At 40.6% G+C, this 21,413-nt stretch overlaps 1 protein-coding gene across 1 annotated transcript in view; it reads left to right on the forward strand.

Moving 5' to 3' along the window:
• The window catches only part of Farsb (phenylalanyl-tRNA synthetase subunit beta), a 65,576-nt gene that overhangs the window by 37,567 nt on the left and 6,596 nt on the right, over nucleotides 1–21,413 (forward strand). Inside the window, exon 16 of the mRNA XM_057757910.1 lies at nucleotides 9,849–10,001. Coding sequence (XP_057613893.1) covers nucleotides 9,849–10,001 — 153 coding nt within the window. The remainder of the gene's footprint in view (nucleotides 1–9,848; nucleotides 10,002–21,413) is intronic.

Here is a 21,413-nt window from a genome sequence, read left to right on the forward strand (position 1 = left end):
GAATATAAGAGAGTGCTTGCCGTGCAAGCGTGGAGATCTGAGTTTGGATCCTCAGAACCCATGTGAAAAACCAAGCGTGACAACGTATGCCTATAATACCAGGGCTCAGGAGGCAGAGACTGGCAGGACCCTGGAGCTCACTGGTTTGGAGGGAATGTGCAAAATGTTCTGGGAATGTAGAGAATGGAGCTTCCCAAGTCTCATATCAGCGTCTGCTTGGCAAACATAGCTTCCGAAAATAAAAGTGGAAGTGGAATCTTGTGTGGATATCCATGTTTTCTATTAAACCCAAGTTCCTATGACAGCAGACAAAAAGACTACTCCCGTTTTCCTGCTTGACCTAGTCGGACATTTGCTCTAATGTGGAGTCCTCTCACTAGCCATCATGATGAATGAGGCTGTCAGGCTGCCAGTTTTGAAACCGAGTCAGGCACACTTTTCAAGCATTAAGACTTCCACTGTAAATCAGGCACATTCAGCTTGTTTGAGGCCGAGCCAGCCACTGCATTTGTTGAGCCTCAAGATCCGAAGTTGCTGTAACACTTTAAAAAATTAGTCATGACTCAGGGGACTAAGCTGATTTATCCTTTTGTTGGGCAGAGTAGCATGTGTTTTTGAACAAGAAACTGAGCACAGGCTTTGCTCTAGGGTGAGTTTTTCAGTTTTGTAGCAGGGAGGGTAGCAGTGGAGAGCATGCAAAGCTGCTGTGTGAATTACTGGTTGGTTTCAGACGTTAATAGCTAATTCATTTCAGTGTCAGGAATAACCAAATTGTAAACAAAATATTTTTAAAAGCCAGAAAACCTGCAGGGATGAGGAAAGGACTGTCTGCCTGGAAAAGCTAGCTTGTTTGCACAATCCAGTCTTCCTGCTTTTTAAACACAATTGAATTCTGCAATCACAGTTCTTCCCTCAGTGCTCAGGGAAGCTACCAGAATCTCACAGAAATGACAAGAGAAAACAGGTCTCTGGGTTAAAGAGGGTTAAGTCTAAAAAGGAGCAAGCACCGAAGAACATGAGCTTGGCTTTGTAAAGGGTCTCGGTGATTTCTGTCAGCAAGATCCGACCAGCAGACCTGTTCATTCAATGTTCAGCATGGCATGTGTCTGTGGCCATCTCTCAGAATCAGTCCCCATAGTTGGTTTCAGCAGCAGCATTTCAAGAAAGTTTGGACTTGAGTAATTGCTGGGCTCAGTGGAGAGGGTTCGAACCCTCATCCAGGCCTCCAGATACCTTCCCTTTGTTCTTGAAGCATGATCACTCTAAGCTTTGACTCGCTCAGACCTTCCTCCATCCTCTAGAGCGACTTAGCAGTCCTGCTTTGAACTCCATTCCCCTCCTCCAGGTTACAGTTTGATAGTTCCCAACTTTTGACATTGTCTCAGGCACTTCTCTAAGTGAGAAGATGGTCTGTTTTTCTTTACACTTCCAAAATGGATGTGGAAATAAAGAATTTTGGTTTTAAGTCTTTAATTGTAAGATCTGTTTCAGGGTTCTTGTTTTTTCATCATCCCTTGAACACCATGTCTGCTACAGATCCTAACTGTTTGGTTTTTGTATGTGGATTTGTTTCCTCAACTTATTATGTGTACAAATACACACACACAGATGTGAGTGTTTATCTGTCTTGTATTACAGAATATTAAGTAGAGGTGCATGCATAAGGCCTTGGGTTCAATCCCCAGCACTACAGAAGATAGAGCTGAGTAAAGTAAGGGGTCAGGTCTTTATAATCTTTGCTTGGTAAAGGCTCAATGAGAGCATTTTATTATTGGCTTGTGAATACCTATCTTCTGAGATGTTGTCCATCAATTCTGGAGCTTCAGATAATGGAAGATTATCCAGCATCCACATGTGGAATGTGGCTTTCTGAAGAGTGCTTATGTCATCAGTCTGGATTAATTTAATTTCACCATTTCATATTTTTGGCATGTAGAACTTCCAATTAATAATTCAAAAAATATGGGTGTAAGGAGACTGACAGTAACTATTTTTGAAGTAGCATCGTTTGCATATGTGATGGCATCTTAGCTGTGTAAATAAATCATTTTTAATATAGAAAGTTATTTTAGTGTGCTTGGTTCCACATAGTTAAGATCTGCTAACGTGAGTATAATGTACCCTGTCATGCATCCAGTACTGTATTTTTTTAATAGATAAAAATCCATTCCAGGTTTATGTTAACTAAATAAAATTCAACCCTCAGGAATATAATTTTTTCTCTGTATGCATTGAGAATTTTAGAGATTTCTTTTCACATTTATTTCTTGGCTTTTCAACATCATTTTAAAAGTGTGACCTTTGGTGTTACAATACACAAGCATTTTAGGCAAGTTGTTGCTTTTTTTTGGTTGAACATACATTTATAATATTCTTAAGCTTTTATTAATATCTATTGTTGATTTAAGATTTTTTTTTTTAATTAAAAAACAAAAAGATCACCAAGCAGTAGTGGCACACACCTTTAATCCCAACACGTGGGAGGCAGGGACAGGAGGATCTCTGTGAGTTTGAGGCCAGCCTGGTCTACAGAGTAAGGAGTTCCAGGACAGCCAGGAATATCAGATGGGAAAACAGATGAGGAGGGACATTCTTCCGCTTCTCTCTTGCTTCACACCTAGAATTCACTGCCTGACCTCATGCACATATTTACACTTCTGTGTGTAGTTGTAGAGATAGGCAGTGCTTTATAGTTTATACAAATGTGGTTATACTTGGGCTAGCTTATCTGAATGCATACTATCAATTTGTCTTTGATAGGTAGATAATATTCTGCTATGTGGAAGCAGAGAATGTACTGACTGTGAAGAGGAATATATAGATTATGAGACTTCCTAAAGTATGTCTTGCAATGAGTATCATCCCTTGTACAAATACATGTTTTTAGAAATATAATTTGCCAGCCTGGAGAGATGGCTCAGAGGTTAAGAAGACTGACTGATCTTCCAGAGGTCCTGAGTTCAATTCCCAGCAACCACATGGTGGCTCACAACCCTCTGTAATGGGAATCTGGCAGGCAAACGTGCAGACGGAACACTGTATACATAGTGTGCAGGCAAATATGCAGACGGGACATTGTATGCATAATGTGCAGGCAAATATGCAGATGGAACACTAAATACATAATGTGTAGGCAAACATGCAGATGGAACACTGTATGCAAAATGTGCAGGCAAACATGCAGAACACTAAATACATAATGTGCAGGCAAATATGCAGATGGAACACTGAATACATAATGTGCAGGCAAACATGCAGACGGGACACTAAATACATAATGTGCAGGCAAACATGCAAACAGAACACTGCATACACAATGTGCAGGCAAACATGCAGATGGAACACTGTAGAAGGAGCTGTGGGCTGTGTTCCTGCCACCCAGCTCCCAGCTGCCTGGCTAGCTTATGTCCCAAAATAACGACACACAAACTGTATTCATATAAACACTGCTTGGCCCATTTCTATTAATATGTGTAGCACCACGAGGTGCGCTTACCAGGAAGATTCTAGCCTATGTCCATCCTGGGTCGGAGCTTCATCGCGTCTGCCCTGAAGAGTAGCGGCATGGCGTCTGAGCTCACTTCCTCTTCCTCCCAGCATTCTGTTCTGTTTACTCCACTCACCTATGTTCTTAACCTATCAGGCCAAGCAGTTTCTTTATTAATTAACCAATGACCTTCCTCCATCAGAACACTAAATACGTAATGTACAGGCAAACGTGCAGAAGGAGCACTGTATGCATAATGTGCAGGCAAACATGCAGATGGAACACTAAATACATAATGTGCAGCCAAACATGCAGGCGGAACACTGTATACATAATAAATAAATAAATCTCTGGGGAAAAAAAAGAAATACAATTTGCCAGTCCCTAGATATACACATTTAAATATTTGATAAGTTAGTAAATTCTTTTCTAAAGTATTTCTGGTTTTTTTTTGTTTTGTTTTGGTTGGTTTTGAGACAGGTCTTGCTATGTGACTCTGACTGTTTTCAAACTCACATCCTGCTTCCACCCCCTGAGTGGTTGGATTATAGCGGTGAGCCAACATACACAGCATATATTAATACATTGCATATGCTACTATATTGTGTATATTAATTATACCTATAATGTGGACTTCACTAGGCCATTTTCTTCCTGCTTTTCTCCCCCTCCTTTCTTCTTTCTTTTTCTTGAAACAAGTGCACTGCCTGGGTTGGAATTTGTTGTGTAGACTAGGCTGACCTCAAATCTGACTGTCTTTGCCTCCCATGCGCTTGTATTAAAAGCCATTGTGCCATTTCATACATGAGTGCAATGCGTTTTCGTATCACTATTGATTATCCCTGTCTCACTGCTGCAGATCTCCCCATCGAGTCCCTCTTGCATTTCCTTGTCTTCATTTTTCTTATTTTTGCTTTACTAATTTATAGTCCTAGCAGGAGTATATCAGGGTTTTATTTCCCTATATTAGCTGTGTGTTTTTCAAGATGCTTTGTTTATTATGGTCTTCTTGGCTTTTTTGTGGGTCATTTAGATTGTGCTAAAATTCTTTAGGAGATAGATTTGCAGCATGAGGTACAGTTTTTGTGGGCGCCAGTGTTGAAAACATCGATGGATAGGCTAGACTTAGAAATGAAGGTGATTTACTTCCTTTTCTAAGGCTGGCTAACTGTTAATCTGTAGTTCGAGCACAGTGTCAGCCCTTGATTATTCTAGAAGCTTTTTTACTCTCCACATTCACAGTCTTTCTAACAGCACCTTTACTTCGGCTTCTGGGTACACATGAGAGTAAGGAAGACTCTTTTCCTGGATGATGTTACCAGAAGTCACCTCTAATCATTGGTGTAAACAGGATATAGACTACTCGGGATGCCTATGCGAAAGCCTGGAAAGTATATGTAAGTCACATACTAGGGTCATCATTTACCATTCCCCTTTCTTTTCCTTAAAAAAAAAAAAAAGTCATTTGTTGTAGCTTTTGAGTTCACAGAACTACATCTAGCCACCTCCTTCGGGTGGTTTAGATCTGTTCTCTCCAGGCAGTACTTTGAAGTCTGTGAAATAAACGGATAATTTAGGCTGACATACTTGGCAGGCCCATTGAAAAAGCAGATTGTTTGATGGCATGACACAAGAGGTCTATTAACTGAGTTATAAAGAACTGAGGCATTTCCAACAAACCCTAGCTTTGGCATGAAGTCTAAATAGTTCTTATTTTGTGGCATGCAGCCTGAACTTCCTGTGATGTAATATGGTCTGTCTGTGTAGCAGGAAAGAAGATGGGAATTTTAGCATACCTAGCCATTTTTTTGTAGGTGATCATGGTAATGGAGGGTATGGACTGCCTTAAGAAATTATAAAGAGACAAATGTAAAAGGGGTGGTACCTTTGGGGAATGTGAGAAATAATCAGTGGCAGGGTAGTTAATAATAAGCTTAATACATAGTCCTAAAAGTCAGTGGCTTTTCTTAAGCTTATTGCAAAATTAAACCTAGAAGTTAATTATTTTCCATGTTGTAAACATCCTGAGACCTTTTTTAAATGTTGCAAATATTCTGAAACCTTTTTTAAATGAAATAAGCTTTAATTTGAATTTTTATCTTTTTGAAGACAAGATCTCACGATACTTAGGATAGCCTCAAACTCATTGTGTACCCAAGGATAACTTTGAACTTCTGTTGCATGTACCACCATGCCTTGTTTGTGCAGTGCTAGGTAAGCACTCCATCAACTGAGCCACATCCCAGCTCTTTTCTTTTTATTGTATGTATGTATGTATTTATTTATTGCTATAATCTCTCAAGCACTGAATTTTCCTTTAAAAAAATCTGGTTTTGGTCTAGATATTTGACTGCCATTAGAAAGGCTCATTTTAAATAATTTGGAAATTAGGAAAAAGTAGTCCAAGGCAAAGGTTCCCAAAATCAAGCGGCTTCTCATTTGCATTGGTAAGCTCTCTGAATGGTGGCCTTACTGTTGGCCTGCGCTCACAGTGAATGTGGAACCACAAAGTGGTCTCAATACGTGCCTGTGTGTTGAAGTGGACGCATGTGAACCAACACATGGGTGCCACATGGCAGGAATACCCAGAAGCAAGTCAGTAGTATGAAAGGGTAATTTAGTTCTGTTTCATTTAATTTTTTCCCTTCAGGAGGAGAGAGACAGAGAATGTGTGTGTGTTCACGTTCCTGCAGCAGAATTAGGCCTCCTAGTTTAGTTTATGTATACTGCTGGATCACCCGGCACGTTTGCCTGCCTGCCCGCCTGCCTTTAATATTGATCCTTATCCTCGCACCTGCACCTTCGATTATAGAGTTTAGATAGCAGAGTTCTTTGACCTTGAAGATGAAAACAACAACGAGGGTAGCAATATGGCTGTCACGTCACCTCAGCTGTCCCTCACGTTGCTTTTGAATATGGCCCACTCTGTGCTCCTGGCCTGGTGTGGTAGTTGCTTCCATGTGCTTACCTCTTTTTCCAGACTTCAGTTATGTATTCAGAAAGTAAATGTTGAGTTTGTTGAGCCCTGCAGTGGCACTGGCCTTCACTGTCTAAGAAAAGCTTAGGATCTTCAGCGCAGCATGCACGGAGAAGTGTTAAATGGTGAGGTGAGAACAGTTCTTTCTCTGTGTCTGTTTACTCAGAGTATAATCTCCATAAATTTACATACTGTTGATAGACACAAATTCCAGATTTAAAATAATTTATTTCAGTGACTTAAATGAAATTCTTAAGAATCACAAAGACTTTGGGGAAGTAAAACGTCTGTTTATTGTACCAAAAATGTTTCAAGAATACACATCTTTGACTATACATACACAAGCAACTATATGTGGCCACATATGCATTTACTCTTAAAGTTTTCCCTTCTAAATCCTTTATGGCACACTGTAGGGCAGTAGAGAGAGTGTGGGTTTTAGTCCTGAGCAGGTCCTGGTTTGTAACTTCATAGCTGTGGAATTGATAATGATTAGCTCTCGCTAGTTAGCTTGACTTCGGGCAACTTTACTTAATTGCCTTGAGGTTTGGCTTCCCCATCTGTTCCATAGCAGTAGTAATCCTCTGTGCAGTGTCTTGAGCTAAATAATAGCACTGAGGGTTGGCTGATAGGCACTCTGTACCTGGCCAGGATTACTAGTGCTATGAATGTGTGGCTGTCTGAAGAGAAGAGGCTGTTAGTGCCAGCTATGCTAGTAGCTCTGACCTATGGAAAAACTGTGGAAGAGCTTCTGCTCAGTCCATGTGAAGAGGAAGCAGCGTGATGTTTTCATGTTATTTCCAAAGATAGGTATTATCTTCTTTTCTCCTAATTTAAAAAGCAAAGTGAAGCCAAATGCATTGAGAATTTGTGTCAGAGCTGTGTGACTCTAGAGTCCTGTTTAGGGTCGTGGTATATACCTAAGTTATGTGCAAGTTTTAAAGTTGAATGATGTTGTTGACTTTAAATCTTCCTTTTTGTGTTTTTTTTTAAATCACCACCCACAAATCCCAAACAGCATCACCCTGAAAATCCCCCACTTTTTTCCATTTTAGTCACATTTCCCCCACATCTTACTCCATACAACTACTGTCTAGTCTCAGTTGCTTAAAGTACGCTTTTTCCACAATGGCACAAGAGGATCATGCATCCTGTTGCCTTTTGTGGCTGACTTCTTTCATTCAGTATGGTGCCTCTGAGAGTGATCCACTAGTTAGGACCACTGAGAGTTGCTGAGGTTTTATCAATGGGTAGTATCTCCCGGTGTTTATACACTTCTTATTATCCAGTTCATTGGGGTTCATCTTGGGTCATGATTTTTAATTTGTTTTATTTTTATAGAAGGTAATGTATATTAATCATGGAAAGATTTTGAAGTAGAAGTAGAAAAAAATTATCCCTTTCAAATATAACCTGTAGATCTGTTTCTTTTGAGTCTTTTTTCCCTAATTCTTGGAGGTTTCTGACTATGGCTATGTTTGTTTAGTTTTGACTCTTCTGGAAGTGGTGGTGCACACCTTTAATCCCAGCACTTGGGAGGCAGAAGCAGGCGGATATCTGTGAATTTGAGGCCAGCCTGGTCTATACGAGCTAGTTCCAAAGGACAGACTCCAAAGCTGCAGAGAAACCCTGTCTCGAAAAAATCCAAAAAAAAAAAAAAGTTATTGTGGTCGTTTTAAAACACAGAGCCAAGCTACCTCTTAGTGAACTTTGAAGTGCGGCACAGCGGCGCTGTGGTTGTTGGTGGAAGAGCACTGGAACTTCTCATAGTGCACGGCTGCAGCCCTGAGACCAGCCCTGGAAGGCTCCCTCCCACTCTGTTTCTGTGTGAACTCCTGGGAGTGTTCTTGCCTTGCACACACAGTCCTGTTTTCGCGTATCACTAAAACCAAAACCTTCAGAACCTCATATCTAGGGATCATGTGGGTTAGTCTTGCTGTGTCTGTTTCTCTTGGCATAATGTCTTCAGTGTTGATTCATAACAGGGCTGGCAATATGGCTGTCACGTCACCTCAGCTGTCCCTCACGTTGCTTTTGAATATGGCCCACTCTGTGCTCCTGGCCTGGTGTGGTAGTTGCTTCCATGTGCTTACCTCTTTTTCCAGACTTCAGTTATGTATTCAGAAAGTAAATGTTGAGTTTGTGTATGCCCTGCAGTGGCACTGACCTTCACTGTCTAAGAAAAGCTTAGGATCTTCAGCGCAGCATGCACGGAGAAGTGTTAAATGGCAAGAACAGTTCTTTATCCTGTTTCTCTTGGCAAAATGTCTTCAGTGTTGATTCATACTGCTATAGCTTCATATCTTTTGTTTTACTTCTATTTAAAACTAAGATTTATGTTATGTGTATGAGTGTTTTACTTGTATGTTTGTCTGTGCACCACATGCATGCCTGCCTTGGAGTTCAGAAGAGGGGGGTTGGCTTCTCAGGAACTGAAGTTATGGATATCTGGGTGCTAGGAACCAAACCTTGGCCCTCTGGAAGAGTAATAAGTGTTCTTAACCTCCCAGTCTTCTATCCAGCCTCTCATTCCATGTTTTAATTGTGAAGGTTTGTGTGTGTGTGTGTGTGTGTGTGTGTGTACAGTTTTTAAAAGATTATAAAACAGTACTGTGACTCCAGCCTAAGATAGCTGCTGGGCCCCTCAGCATTTGGTGTGGTGCATCTGTTGCAGGACCACCCTGTACTGGGACAGCCTCACTCTGACTTTGCTGATAGCTATTGCCTTGCTTGGCTTCATAATTTTCCAACATATGCGTGTTCTTTTAACAGTGTAATTTAATTTGGTTTCATTTTTATCTTATTGGCCACTCTTTTTTTTTTTTTTTTTAAAGGATCTAGGGGTGCAATAGTTCAGTCTCCAGCACACTGTCCCCAGGTTTTGGTCTGTTTTATTATTGTGTTTCTTGTCCATTAAGATAAATTTTCACAGAAAGCTTTCTCACAGCCGCCAAAGTACTCTGAGAAGTGACTGTACTGTACTTCATCCCTGTCTATGTCTCTGATTCTCCATTGGAAATAATAAAGTGTCTCTGCGAAAGCCCTTTTGGTATTAGTATGATTATTTGGGTGGTATCATGAATAAAGAATATCAGTCACTAACTGGTAGAATGTTTACAGCAAGTTTTCCAAGCGGGTTCTATAGTGAAGCCTTTGGACCTGGGGCGAGCACTGAGAGCTAGTAACTCCCCACCCCCACAAAGTAAACACCTTTAAGAATTTGGTGGCTGAAAAGTTAGATCTGACCATGAATTTCTGAGGCTGAACGTTTCTCTTCACGTCAAATAATCTGTTATCTCTTTTTGTTAGTTTTGTCTAAGTTAGGTTGGGATAAGCCACTTTCTTAAATATGGTTACTGTGACCATGCTTTTTTGCTCTTTTAGATGTAGGTGCAAAAAACTACAGGCATCTCTGTGCTGTTTATTACAACAAGAACCCTGGGTTTGAGATCATCCACGGGCTGCTGGACAGAATTATGCAGCTGCTCGATGTGCCTCCCAGTGAGAAGGGGGGCTACATGATTAAAGCATCAGCAGGTAAGATTCCAGAGTTGGGGAAACGTGATGAAAGGCCACATCCTGTTTCTGATAACGTCTTGTTTGTTTCACCTTGCTTTTGATTTAGAGCGTGGGCACCAAAGGGGAGAGAACTTTATTCCAATTAATTGTTAGCGTGTGCTAGAAAATACTCTTCCCTTCCTTCAGCACCTCACGATGTTGTTTTTCAGAACTGTTAGTAGCTTTAGTGTTGCTTCTATGATAGCTGAGCTGTGGTAACCCCATAGCACAATTGTGCCGCCAGCTCTGGTGAGCTGCGAAGCCCAGGCTGCAGGTTCAGATGTACTTGAGAGCTGCACGTCTTTCAGCCTTTGAGGCAAGTTAGTTATTGCATAAGAAAGTTATTATGAATACTCACTCGTTAATCAAGGTGTTGGTGGGATCCACTGCCCAAAAGCCCAGACCAGTCTCTGGCTTTAGTTCAGGCCAACTAAATGCTACGTGTGCCCCTAACATGCTGGTTTTTCTTTGTCTGAGGCAGTCAGAAGCTTTTTGTTATCCTTAGCTTGAATCTAAGTTTATTTTCTCTGACAAGAAAACTAGAAACAATTGAAGCAAAAAATATTTTATCACTCATTCCTGCTGTTTACCTTGTTGTTTTTTATGTCTGCATTGACATCCTAAATTTCCAGCAGAACTTCCATTTTTAAAGTGTTATTTAACAGTTACTTATAGTGAGATTTGGTAAGTATTTTTTTTCTTAATCCTCAGGTTTTTTTTTTTTATTGTGGCTTGTTTTTTTATTTTGAACCATTTCATTTTTCAAAAATAGCTCTGAAATATATAGCTATGTTGGGTTATTTGTTGAAATAAATTGAGATGTTTAATAGAAGGAATTAGGCATTTTCATGCATTTCTCATCAGAGATGGTCCAGTGAAGATGTGTTATGATAACGTAGTAGAGTTATTAGAGCCCAGAGCTAGGACTGGGTCTTAGTGTCCGTCCAGTATAACATCTGGGCACAGTGAAGGGATTAGAGGGAAGCGAGTTGTGTGAGTTTGGCCCAGTTTCTCATGTCAGACCCAGGCCTCTCTACCAGTTGCTTCCAGGGCTCGTTGTACATGCTCAGTCAGCAGTTTACTGTTCTGGAAATCTCCAAGATTAAAACATCAGTGAGCTTGAGGGAAGTGATGGGGCCTTTGGAAGAATAGGTGGAGCCAGGGTCTGCCTAGGTGAGTACTGTAGGGTGTGTGTGGAGGAGAGTGTCATTTGTGACTACAGCCGTGGAAGGAGCTCTGGATGCTGGCAAGGGGCAGAGCTTCCTTTGAAGCAGGTGAGTGAAAATAGGTCCTTACTTCAGTGAGCTTGTCAGGAGGCAGAGGGCAGTGGTGAATAAATGGTGGGACGGCATTGCAGGGTACGGAAGAGCAGTGGGACGAGTGTGCTGTTGTGCCTGGAGGACTGAGGTGAGAGTCCACCTGAACACGAAAACAGCAGCTTCCAGTGTTTGGAGATTCCATAGTCCGTGCCACTGAGACACAGCCATCTAACTTCTCTAATAGCAAATAATCTGCTATCTTGACCCAGAATTGTTTTTAAGTTTCAAAATGCATCTATAGTTATAGCGCACCCCCCCCCTTTCATTTTTTGTGACAGTCTCATCATGTAACTCCGAGCTCACTATGTAACCCAGTCTCGCTTGAAATCACTGCTTCTGCCTCCTATTGAGTTGGGATTAAAGGTGTATGCCACCACATCCACCCAGAGATTATAACTTTCTTAATTACTTTTGGATCTTCATGTGCCTTTTGGTTAAGGTAAACCGTTACTTTTTCTTCTTTTCAGCGCTAGACATTACAGCCAGGACCTGGGATAGTGTAGTAAGCAAACCCTGCCACTGAGCTGCACCCCCAGCCCTTGGCGTTTTGATGCAGGCTCTGCCTGCCTAGCCTAAACTTGCTTCCATTTTCAGTTCCTTCTCCTTCTCCTTTGCCTTCTGAGTCCAGAGATGATTGGCAGAAGCAACCACACCTAACTTACTTTGTTTTTTGTTTGTTTATTTTGTATGAGCATTTAAGGCTCAGATTTAATTTTCTTTTTGAATCTACATTTGGCTCTCAAATGCCAGTGTTTTAAACTTTTATGACTTTGAAAAGCTTTGATAGAACACATGGGCAGCCTGGATCAGTATTTTCTAATATGTTTAACTGCTTTCCTTGCAAAGAGTAGGGAAATTACTTTGTTTCCCGTCACTGTCAGTGGCCATATCCAGCTCTCTGGACCCTGGTGCCTAGTTCCTGAGTGCTCTTTTCTTAGGATGCATTTTGTAAGAGCCATCAAGCCAAGGACAATTGGTGTCATTATAAATAACGGTTCTTTGTTTTTCATAGGGATTTCTTAATCTGTTTTGATTATCTAATGACAAATACAATTATCCTTTTTTATGGCCAGATAAATCAAGGTCTAAATAAATGACTGGTCAAACTAAGTCCGCAGAAAGCCAGGATTTGTTCTCCCTGTGATATGTATGCACATACCACAACTAAGGAACAAAAACTGTTTTCCAGACTCCTGAATCAGACTGTAAGCATGGGGATTTAGTTGTTGGAGTGTTTTAGCTGTATCTTTTCTGTTATTTAGCTATATCTTTTCTGTTATTTCACACATACACAACATATACACACACACACACGTTAGGAAAAAAAATGTGTATGTTAGGAAAAGATCTTCAGAGGAGGACCAGTGCAGCCAGAATGAAAACTACTGTTTCATGCCATTTTTGATTGTTGAGCTTATATTACTCCAACATATGGTTTACTTTTTAATAATTAAAGCTCTCTAGTGGCTTTGCAGTTATAATTTAGCTTAGTCTGTTTAGCAGAGCTTCTTGGTCGTGTCAGTTGGGATTTATCTCTTTCTGTCTCTTACTGTGTGTTACCAAGCTTCCTCTGTTCAGCTTTTCTGGGAGGCTAAGTAGAGTGGACTTAATCTTCTCTAAGAAGCTTGGCCCTGCCCATAATGAGAGTAGAAGTCTGGAAGTTCATCTGGCTGAGCAGCACACCGATCCCGAGGAAGGTGCTGACATTAGGTCATAACCGTGCTGATCTCTGCAGTTTGACCATCCACAGCAGCACTCAAAAGCCGTGACTGCAGCCAAAGGGAAAAACCATGGTTGCTAATCGTACATATTTCTCGTTTTCTAAGCACCTTTGCAATTTCAGACCCTAAAGTGATGTAGATTGTCAAGTTGATGATAGGATAGGGTCAAGTTGATTGAAAAGAAAAAAAAGAGAACCTTTGTTAGCCGACTGCAGAGCATTTTAAGGGTTTCAAAAGTTCAGCACAGAGTGTTTCAGTGGCATTTGATCAGACCATTATAGCAAATATATGTTTTTAGTGTTTTCAGCTTTCCCTTCGTCTCTGTGGTTTGTTGCAAACTAAATTATGTATGTTAAGATGCACTTAGCCTTAAAAAAAACCGCATCTGGGCAAGGAAAATTCTCAACATTTTTGTGTTTAGAACAGTAATGTGGTTGCTGGGCAAATCAGTGGCAAAAATAATTTCTTGTAGAATGTGGTGGGCTTTGTGACTGGCCTATTGACTCGAGCATGTGATTTTTCCTCCTTAGCTTCTTACCTAGTTCTGTTTTGATTTTTTTTTTTTTCCAATTCTGCAGAAAGTTCAGTTTAACTTGAGACAAGGTTCTGGATAAACAGACAGGTTTTCAGAGCTTTAGTTTTGAAAGTCTTGAGTTTTCGTGCTGCTCAGAATTCATTTTAGGAAATGAAGAATGATCTTGTCATGCCCACATTTAGCCCAGCACCATCTGTACTCACCCTGGTTATTAGGTGCCTTCTGTTACAGTAACACCTAGTGGTCATTGGCTTGACCTGAGGTCGTGACCTCATTCACCTTTTAGGACACCTATGAAAGATCTCAGATGCTAAAATATATGGCTGAAATTGTTCCCCTTGTCACTCTTAGTGTAATATGAGCTTGGAAATTCATTGGGGAAGTATCTGTTGCGAACAGCTTGTTGCAATAAAGGTGTTCAGTCCTGGAGTATAATATGGGGGTTCTAAAGAGCAGTACCATCAGCAAAGACTATTCTGCTAAGGCATGGGCTTTGGTAAACAGTTTGTAAGCTTGGGACCTTACTTGGTTGAGGTGCCTGCATTGCCCTTTTGCTTTGAAGTGGTGAAGGACTGACTGGTGACAGCAGACGACAGGGCTGCAGGGCTGCCCAGAAGCCCTAGCACCTACCTGTCTTACTAGTGAATGAATGTTCATTGTTCCTGCCTCACTTCTGTACATAGGTAAAGGTCTCCCCACTCAGGGTCACTTACTTTCTTTCTATGTGTTTTTGTTCTGCAAATTGTAATAATCACAAAGCCCACACTAAATGGTTTAGTTCAGTGTTCTGATACAGTTGTAACACAGTATGACGATCTTTGTGCTATTGTTATTACTATCTCTCCTAAAGAACTGTTTTAGACAGTCTTTTTGTTTTTCAAAATTCAGAACGGTTTATTTACCCTCTGCTTAGGCCAGCTCCTGTATATGACACAGAGATCCATAGCACATAGCTCTTCCGTTAACAAAGAGGTTCCTCTCAGGTTTTTGTCAGAAATGCTCTTCCTGGAGATGCTAAAAGCCTTCCTGCAGCAGGCCCAGACTCTCAGGAGGAAGCTGGTTCAGTGGCTGTACTTAGTGAAGAGAGAACTGGTCTCAGCTCCCCTAAGGGAGAGAGTGCATCCGTGGGTCTGATGGATTTTCCTAACTGTCCCCAGACAAAGAAGAGAATTAGCATACTCCAGCTTGAGAGAGGAAGTGGTCCTGCCTAGGTCTACCCAGGACTGACTCCCCATCCTTATGGCCAGTGGTTCTCTGCTTCAAGAATACCTTCTTGGCTGGACAGTGGTGGTGCACACTTTTAATCCCAGCGTTCAGGAGGCAGAGACATGCGTATCTCTGAGTTTGAGGCCAAGCGTGGTCAATAGGGTGAGTTCCAGGTCAGCCAGGGCTATACAAAAAAACCTGCCTCAAAAAATTCAAACAAACAAACAAAAAAACCTTCTAGTCTCTCCAGTTACTAGCCAGACATTTTTTTCTTAATTGATCTTTGATTAAATTTTAATACTGTAGATGTACTATGTATTGCTTATGTGCTATACGTATAACTGTGTATATAAAATCTATAAAACAATAATTTTATGTATGTGGCATCACTGATCAGATCTAGCGTCTGTTACATGCTAAGCAAGCATTCTATAAAAATTACTTTTATTTGTTCAGTGAAGAGTTAACACTGACTAAGCAAATATAAACTTTTAAAATTGTATCCTTGTAACATTTTCATATATGAACAATACACAAAGTACTTTGAGCCTATCTCTTTTGAAAGCCGATTCTGTGGATGATAAGTCATGCAGCATTTGTCTTGCTGAGTTTTGCTTGTTTAACTTAAAATGAAGTTCAGTCCATTTTCTGATGAATTCCATTCTTCTTTGGGTAGATGATATTCTACCACCAAGTTAAACTTGTTATTTGGAAGTCAAATTTAAAAAATTAGTTGTTTTTAGGTTTCTATCTGCTGGAAAGTTTGGGTTTAGTTTTTGTTTTGTTTAATGTTGCTTGGTTTTGATTTTTGAGACAGGTCTCATAGTCTAGATTGACCTTGAATTTGTTGTGTAGGCTGATGATCTTAAACTATATTTCTTTACTGACTTTTTTGGAAGGTCTGGGGCACACATGCCAGTGTCTGTCATGGAGGTCAGAGGACAGCTTGTAGAAATCAGTGCTTTCCCACCGTGTGGGCCTTGGGGACGAAACGCAGGCCGTCAGGCTTGGTGATGGGCTCCTTTACTCACCGCCCAACTCCTCCTCAGTGCCAGGACTACAGGCGTGTGTCACCACACCTAGTTTATGGGGTGGCTGCAGCTGGACCCAGGTCTCTACGTGTTTGGCAGTGACTCTTAGGCTGAGCTATGTCCTCAGACCTCTTTTGAAATTTCTAAATATTATTTACTCATGTAAATAATAGTATATCAGATTACTTATGCCAGTTAGCAATTCATAAAAGTTTTAATGTTTCCATGATAATAAGTGAGAAGTAATTGAACCAGTTGATAGATATTTATAATTGTATGTTTTTAACACTTGACAAAGAAAAATTCAAAACTTTTTAAAATAAGTGATAAAATATGAACTTTTTTTATTTAGGTCTCAAAGCCTAAGCCACACACAAATGGTGTCAGGTAGAAACATAAGCAGCACACACAGGACAGGGCAGTGGCCCTTAGGCATGTTTATACTACCTCTCAGTGTGTCTGATTTCTTGTCTTGTTTTGATTGAGACAAAACCTTGCTGGGTAGACCAGACAGTTTTGGAGCTTGTGACCCTTCTCAACCTCCTGAGAGCTGGGATCACAGGCCTGTGCCACCGTAGTCAGTTCAGTGTGGCTTTGACATGGACCAATTTGGGTAGAGTTTTCTCGTCATAGTCGCATATTAGCTACTGCAAATATTTGCTGTGTTCCAGGTCAGTATTGCTGTGTAAAAATCAAGTGAGAGAGATTCGACATAGAGTCAAATTTTTGTCAAGCTGAGCTTAGCTTTGAAGTATTCCAAACAGTAGGAGACCTGAGGGAACCTGGCCCTCTTTATTCTTACCTTACTTGAGATCATCACCTTCTTCTCCCAAGTAGGTTTGTACTACTCTACACTAGCTGCTCCTGCAGGGTTCTGCTCCCTCCAAGTGCCATCTTGTCATTTCTCCTTCATTTGAGACCCTGAGTCATGTCTGCCCAAGCCAGATGGGTGCTTCTGTCTCCCTTGATTCATGGAAAGGCCAGATTGTTCTGGGAAACGAAGAGGGAAGTCTAGTTATAAATGGGGGGATGGTCATGTCGGTCAGGGTCTGTGACGAGACAGGGATAGGATGCTCCCAGACCTCTTTTCATAGTGGTTTCACCTCAGACTGGAGTCAGCTATGTGTCCAAGGGCTTTTGACTCATTTTAATTAGAGATCAAATTCAGGTCACAATGTGCACGCTGTGGTTGCTCTCTGCTCCTGAGTACAGCTTTGTTTCTGGGGTGTTTTAGTATACAGAGATTATGGAGATGCAGAAAGCACTTGTTTGTTTAGTTTTAAGTTTTTCAAATAGAACACTTACGTTTGCCTTTTAGTTCTGGTACTTGAACCTAGGGCTTCCTGCATGCCAGATAAACACTCTACCCCTGAGCTACATCCCCACCCTAGCATGGATACTTTCAGTTCATATTCAGAACTTGAGAATATTTACATAATATACTTGACTTTACAGTTCTCTTAGTTTACACCGAAACTCTGGGTTCTTAACACATATTCATCAGTTTGCTTATACTCATCTGGCTATGCCATTATAGTTTCAAAATGAAAATTCCAGCATTACTAATTGTCTGACTGTTGACTGATGTTTCTGTCCCATCAGATCCCATAGCCATTAGTCCCAAATAAACACAAAAAGGTCTACATTAATCATAAACTGGTTGGCCTAGTAGCTCAGGCTTCTTATTAATTAATGCTTACATCTTGCATTAATCCATTAGTCTAGTCTGTGTTAGCCACATAACTTGGTACCTTTTTCGGCAAGGCAGTCACATCTTGTGTCCTCTGCATCTGGATGACAATTGCAGACTGACTCTTTCCTCTTCCCAGAATTTTCGTCGCCCCGCCTCTACTTCCTGCCTGGTCACTGGCCAATCAGCGTTTATTTAAAATACAAGGGACAGAGTACAGATCATTGTTCCACAGCAATATGACTGCTGAAAATCATTTAAAAACTAGTCACTTCTTTTTATTCTTAGGATATAACCTACTAAGTAAGTACGTGTAGATAATCAGCTTTCATTTCAGCTTTGATTCAGTTCCTTTCCTGCCTTCTAAGGCTGTGTGTTTGTTGTTGCTGTTGTTTTTTCGTAGGCTTTTGTTCTTTCTTTTGAGACAGGTGTTTCTATATAGCCACAACTGGCCTTGAACCCATGGAATCACCTTCACGTCCCAGATGCTGGAATTACAGGTGTGCTCCACTGACCTCAGCCTTCAAATTTTCATTAGACTTGTGTGGTTTGCCTTTAGACTTAAGTGCACATGTATGTTTATACACCCTCTGCCTTCTCAACTGAGTGGGCAGTGCTGTGTGCACTGCTACATTGCTGGCTTCTTGTCCTTGCATCCTACACAGAGGCAGCCTGTGGGGTCCTTTTTCCTTGCTCCTTTATGTGGACCTAGAGTTGGACCGGTTCTCTGTTGGCGAACATTGGCTTGTTTCCAGTTGGTACTACACTGTAGCCTTGTGCTCATGCTATCTGATGCTTTTGTCTAGAAGTATGGAGTTACTGCAACAAAGGGTATGTTGGTATTTGCACTAAGTATGGCTGGACACCCCTGTTAGATTATTACACTGTAGGTGCAGTGAATGAGACCTTGTTCACACTAAATTGTAGGTCCCTTGATTTGTTTGTTTTTTTCTGCTGTTTGCAGTCTCATAGATGGGAAATGGCATCTCACTGACATTTGACCCAAATCTTCCTTGTAAGAACAAAGGAAGCATATTTTCTCATTTATGTAAGTTTTTAAACATCATACAGTCATTTATTCATTTCTTTCTTCTGGAATCGGACTTTCTTAGTTGAGAAGTTTCCCACCATTAGCGATCAGAAGGGAATCCCCATGTTCCCTTTAGTATCGCATTTCAATCTCCCAGTCATTCTTTACTCTGAGCACAGTAATGAAGACTGGGCTCCATCTTTTTCAGAGAGAGCTTCATAGGTTATTTGTACTTACTGTTTTGTAGTTGTTACCATGATTTTTGTTAAATTTTACTAATTTCCCACATTTACCTTATTGTAAATGCCTTTTGAAATTCATGAGGTGATTGAGAGAACAGTATCTTATGATTGCATTCAATTTGTATATTTAAAAGATAAAAATAACTTTCAGAGGTCCTTCATTCAAACTGGATAGGTACAAAAGGAAACAGGATTATACTGAGAGCAGGTAAGAAGTAGAATGAAGGCCTGACTCACACCAGGGTAAAGGGCATAGAGCCCCAGCATTACACAGGTTGTCAGACCCCTGGTTCATTTCTCAAGGCCTTGGTATTCATCTTCTTTCATTAGTATTATTTCAATAAAAATGGGAAAACACACACACACCAGAGTTGGTATCATGATCCTTTTAATCAGCCAAATCCATAGAACATTTAAAGTCCCTTTCCCAGCATTAAAAATAAATGTATCCATAATTAAAGTGGAATTTGAGCTGAGCCCTTATTTTTCAAAGTATATATTTAATCTGTGACTTTCAGATTTCCCACACATGTACTGTATAAGATTCAGAGAGATTATGAAAAAGTGTTTATGCTATAGCCAAGGAGAGCTAAATGCTGAGCTGCTGCCCTCTGTTTCACAAATGCAGTGTGCATCCAGGTGGCAGCTTGCGTGCAGGTCCCCAATGCTTACACGGGAGCTGGAGTGAAGGTTAGCATCCACCATCTCTTTTCAGAGCACTTTGCCAACAGACCAATTCCTCATCCAAAGGATTTGTTGAGAGCAAGGCATTTGAACCACCTTCCTTCTCTCCTTCTCTTCTGAGGAGGTTCTGCCATGTCCCCTCAGCAAGTGAAGTCATCCCACTATTGACAGTATTTCTCTGTTTTGCTACCTCCTTACTCAGTGTGAACCCAAAGGAATTGTTTTAGTAATCTCACTACAGGCTAGTAACTTATCTGGTGGAGTTTATCTAGGAAACTGGAAAGTTTTAAAGATCGCTTTTCACCTTTTCAGAGGACACTGAGACAGGGTCTTGTATAGCCCAGACTGGCCTCAGACTCCCTAGTAGCTGAGGCTGGCTGGCCTTAAACTTCTGATCCTCCCACCTCTGCTTAAAGAATTTATGTATGTATATTCTATAAGCTATATTTAATAAGCTATATTCTAGAAGCCTTTATAACTACTTTTACTTTTACTCTGAGTTTTAGAATTGTATTAATTCATGATCTGCTTTGTTTAAAAATGAGAAATATATATTTTACTGTGAATTTGGGGGCAGTAGTTCATTTTTGTTTTGATTTTTCTTGTATACTACAACTTTTGGGAAACTAAAGAAAGAGGAATAAGTGATACATCTTTAGAACCCATTTACAATAGTAACTAGACAGCTTTAATATAGAATTAAAGAATTATTTGGCCAACTGATATGTAAACATAATGGAAGGAATGCGACAAAATGTCTTTAAACGTGTAACTATAAACAAAATTGGAAAAGTAGATTCCAGCATGATCTAGATATTAACTATAATGATGATAATACTTTGCTCGGGCCAGTGGGTAAAGCCTACAGTCTGGGTTCAATTCTTAGGAACCACATGGTGGAAGGAGAGCACCCTCCCCTGTCAGTTATTTTCTAACTCGCATTGTGACACATGTATGCACACATACACCCTACAAAATAAATAAAGTGTAGAATGAAAACAGCATGGTACACTGTTTGTTAGTCTTAGCATGCATGGCCCCCAGCTATGCCATAGTAAAACAACACTGGATGTTGCCATGGATTTTTACCTTTACCGTGGAGTTAGGGGCTTTTTTTTTTTTTTAAGATTTATTTATTATATATACAGTGTTTTGCCTGCACATATTCCCGCATGCCAGAAGAAGGCACCAGATCTCATGACAGATGGTTGCGAGCCACCATGTGGTTGCTGGGAATTGAACTCAGGACCTCTGAAAGGGCAGCCTTAACCTCTGAGCCATCTCTCCAGTCCAGGCACTTTTAACTTATTTACTTTTAGGTAGGTCTTCACTGTTGTAGCCCAGGATGTACTTAAACTCACACTCCTCCTGCCTTAGTCTTTCAAGTAGCTGGGACTATAATGAGGGTTGCTGTTGAATTCAGAGGATTTTGTTAGTTTTTTTTTGTTTTTTTTTGTTTTTTTTTTTTTAATGAAAACAAGTGTGTGTCCTGTTTACACCATAGTTTTATTAGGAAAAGAAGATGCAGGAATGAGTGAGCGTATCAGGGAGGGCCAAATTACTCCTCAGAGTGAACTTAGAGATTTTAGGTCTGCTGCCAGAAAAAAAATCACCCCTGGGTAAGAAGGCTTCTGACCAGGATTTAGGACCTGGATTACAGTCTTGAATCTGTGGTTTACCTGCTGTGGGATTCTCTTCTCCCATGTGAGCTGTAGGACAGACAGGGCCATCTGCAAGGTCCTTTCCAGTTCTCAGATCTGTGATTGAGTTCAGAAGTAGCCTCTGCTGTGGGCTCTGGTGCAACTGCTCCTTTTTACCTGCCCAAGCTTTTACCTGCTGTTAACTGGGTACTTACTCATCTGCTCAGATAGTTTAAGCCTTGATTTAAGAATCTAGACAGTGGGTTCTTTAAAAATGCAGTTCTGGGGCAGGA

Source organism: Chionomys nivalis, chromosome 2, assembly GCF_950005125.1.
Source record: "Chionomys nivalis chromosome 2, mChiNiv1.1, whole genome shotgun sequence".
Lineage (NCBI taxonomy): Eukaryota > Metazoa > Chordata > Mammalia > Rodentia > Cricetidae > Chionomys > Chionomys nivalis.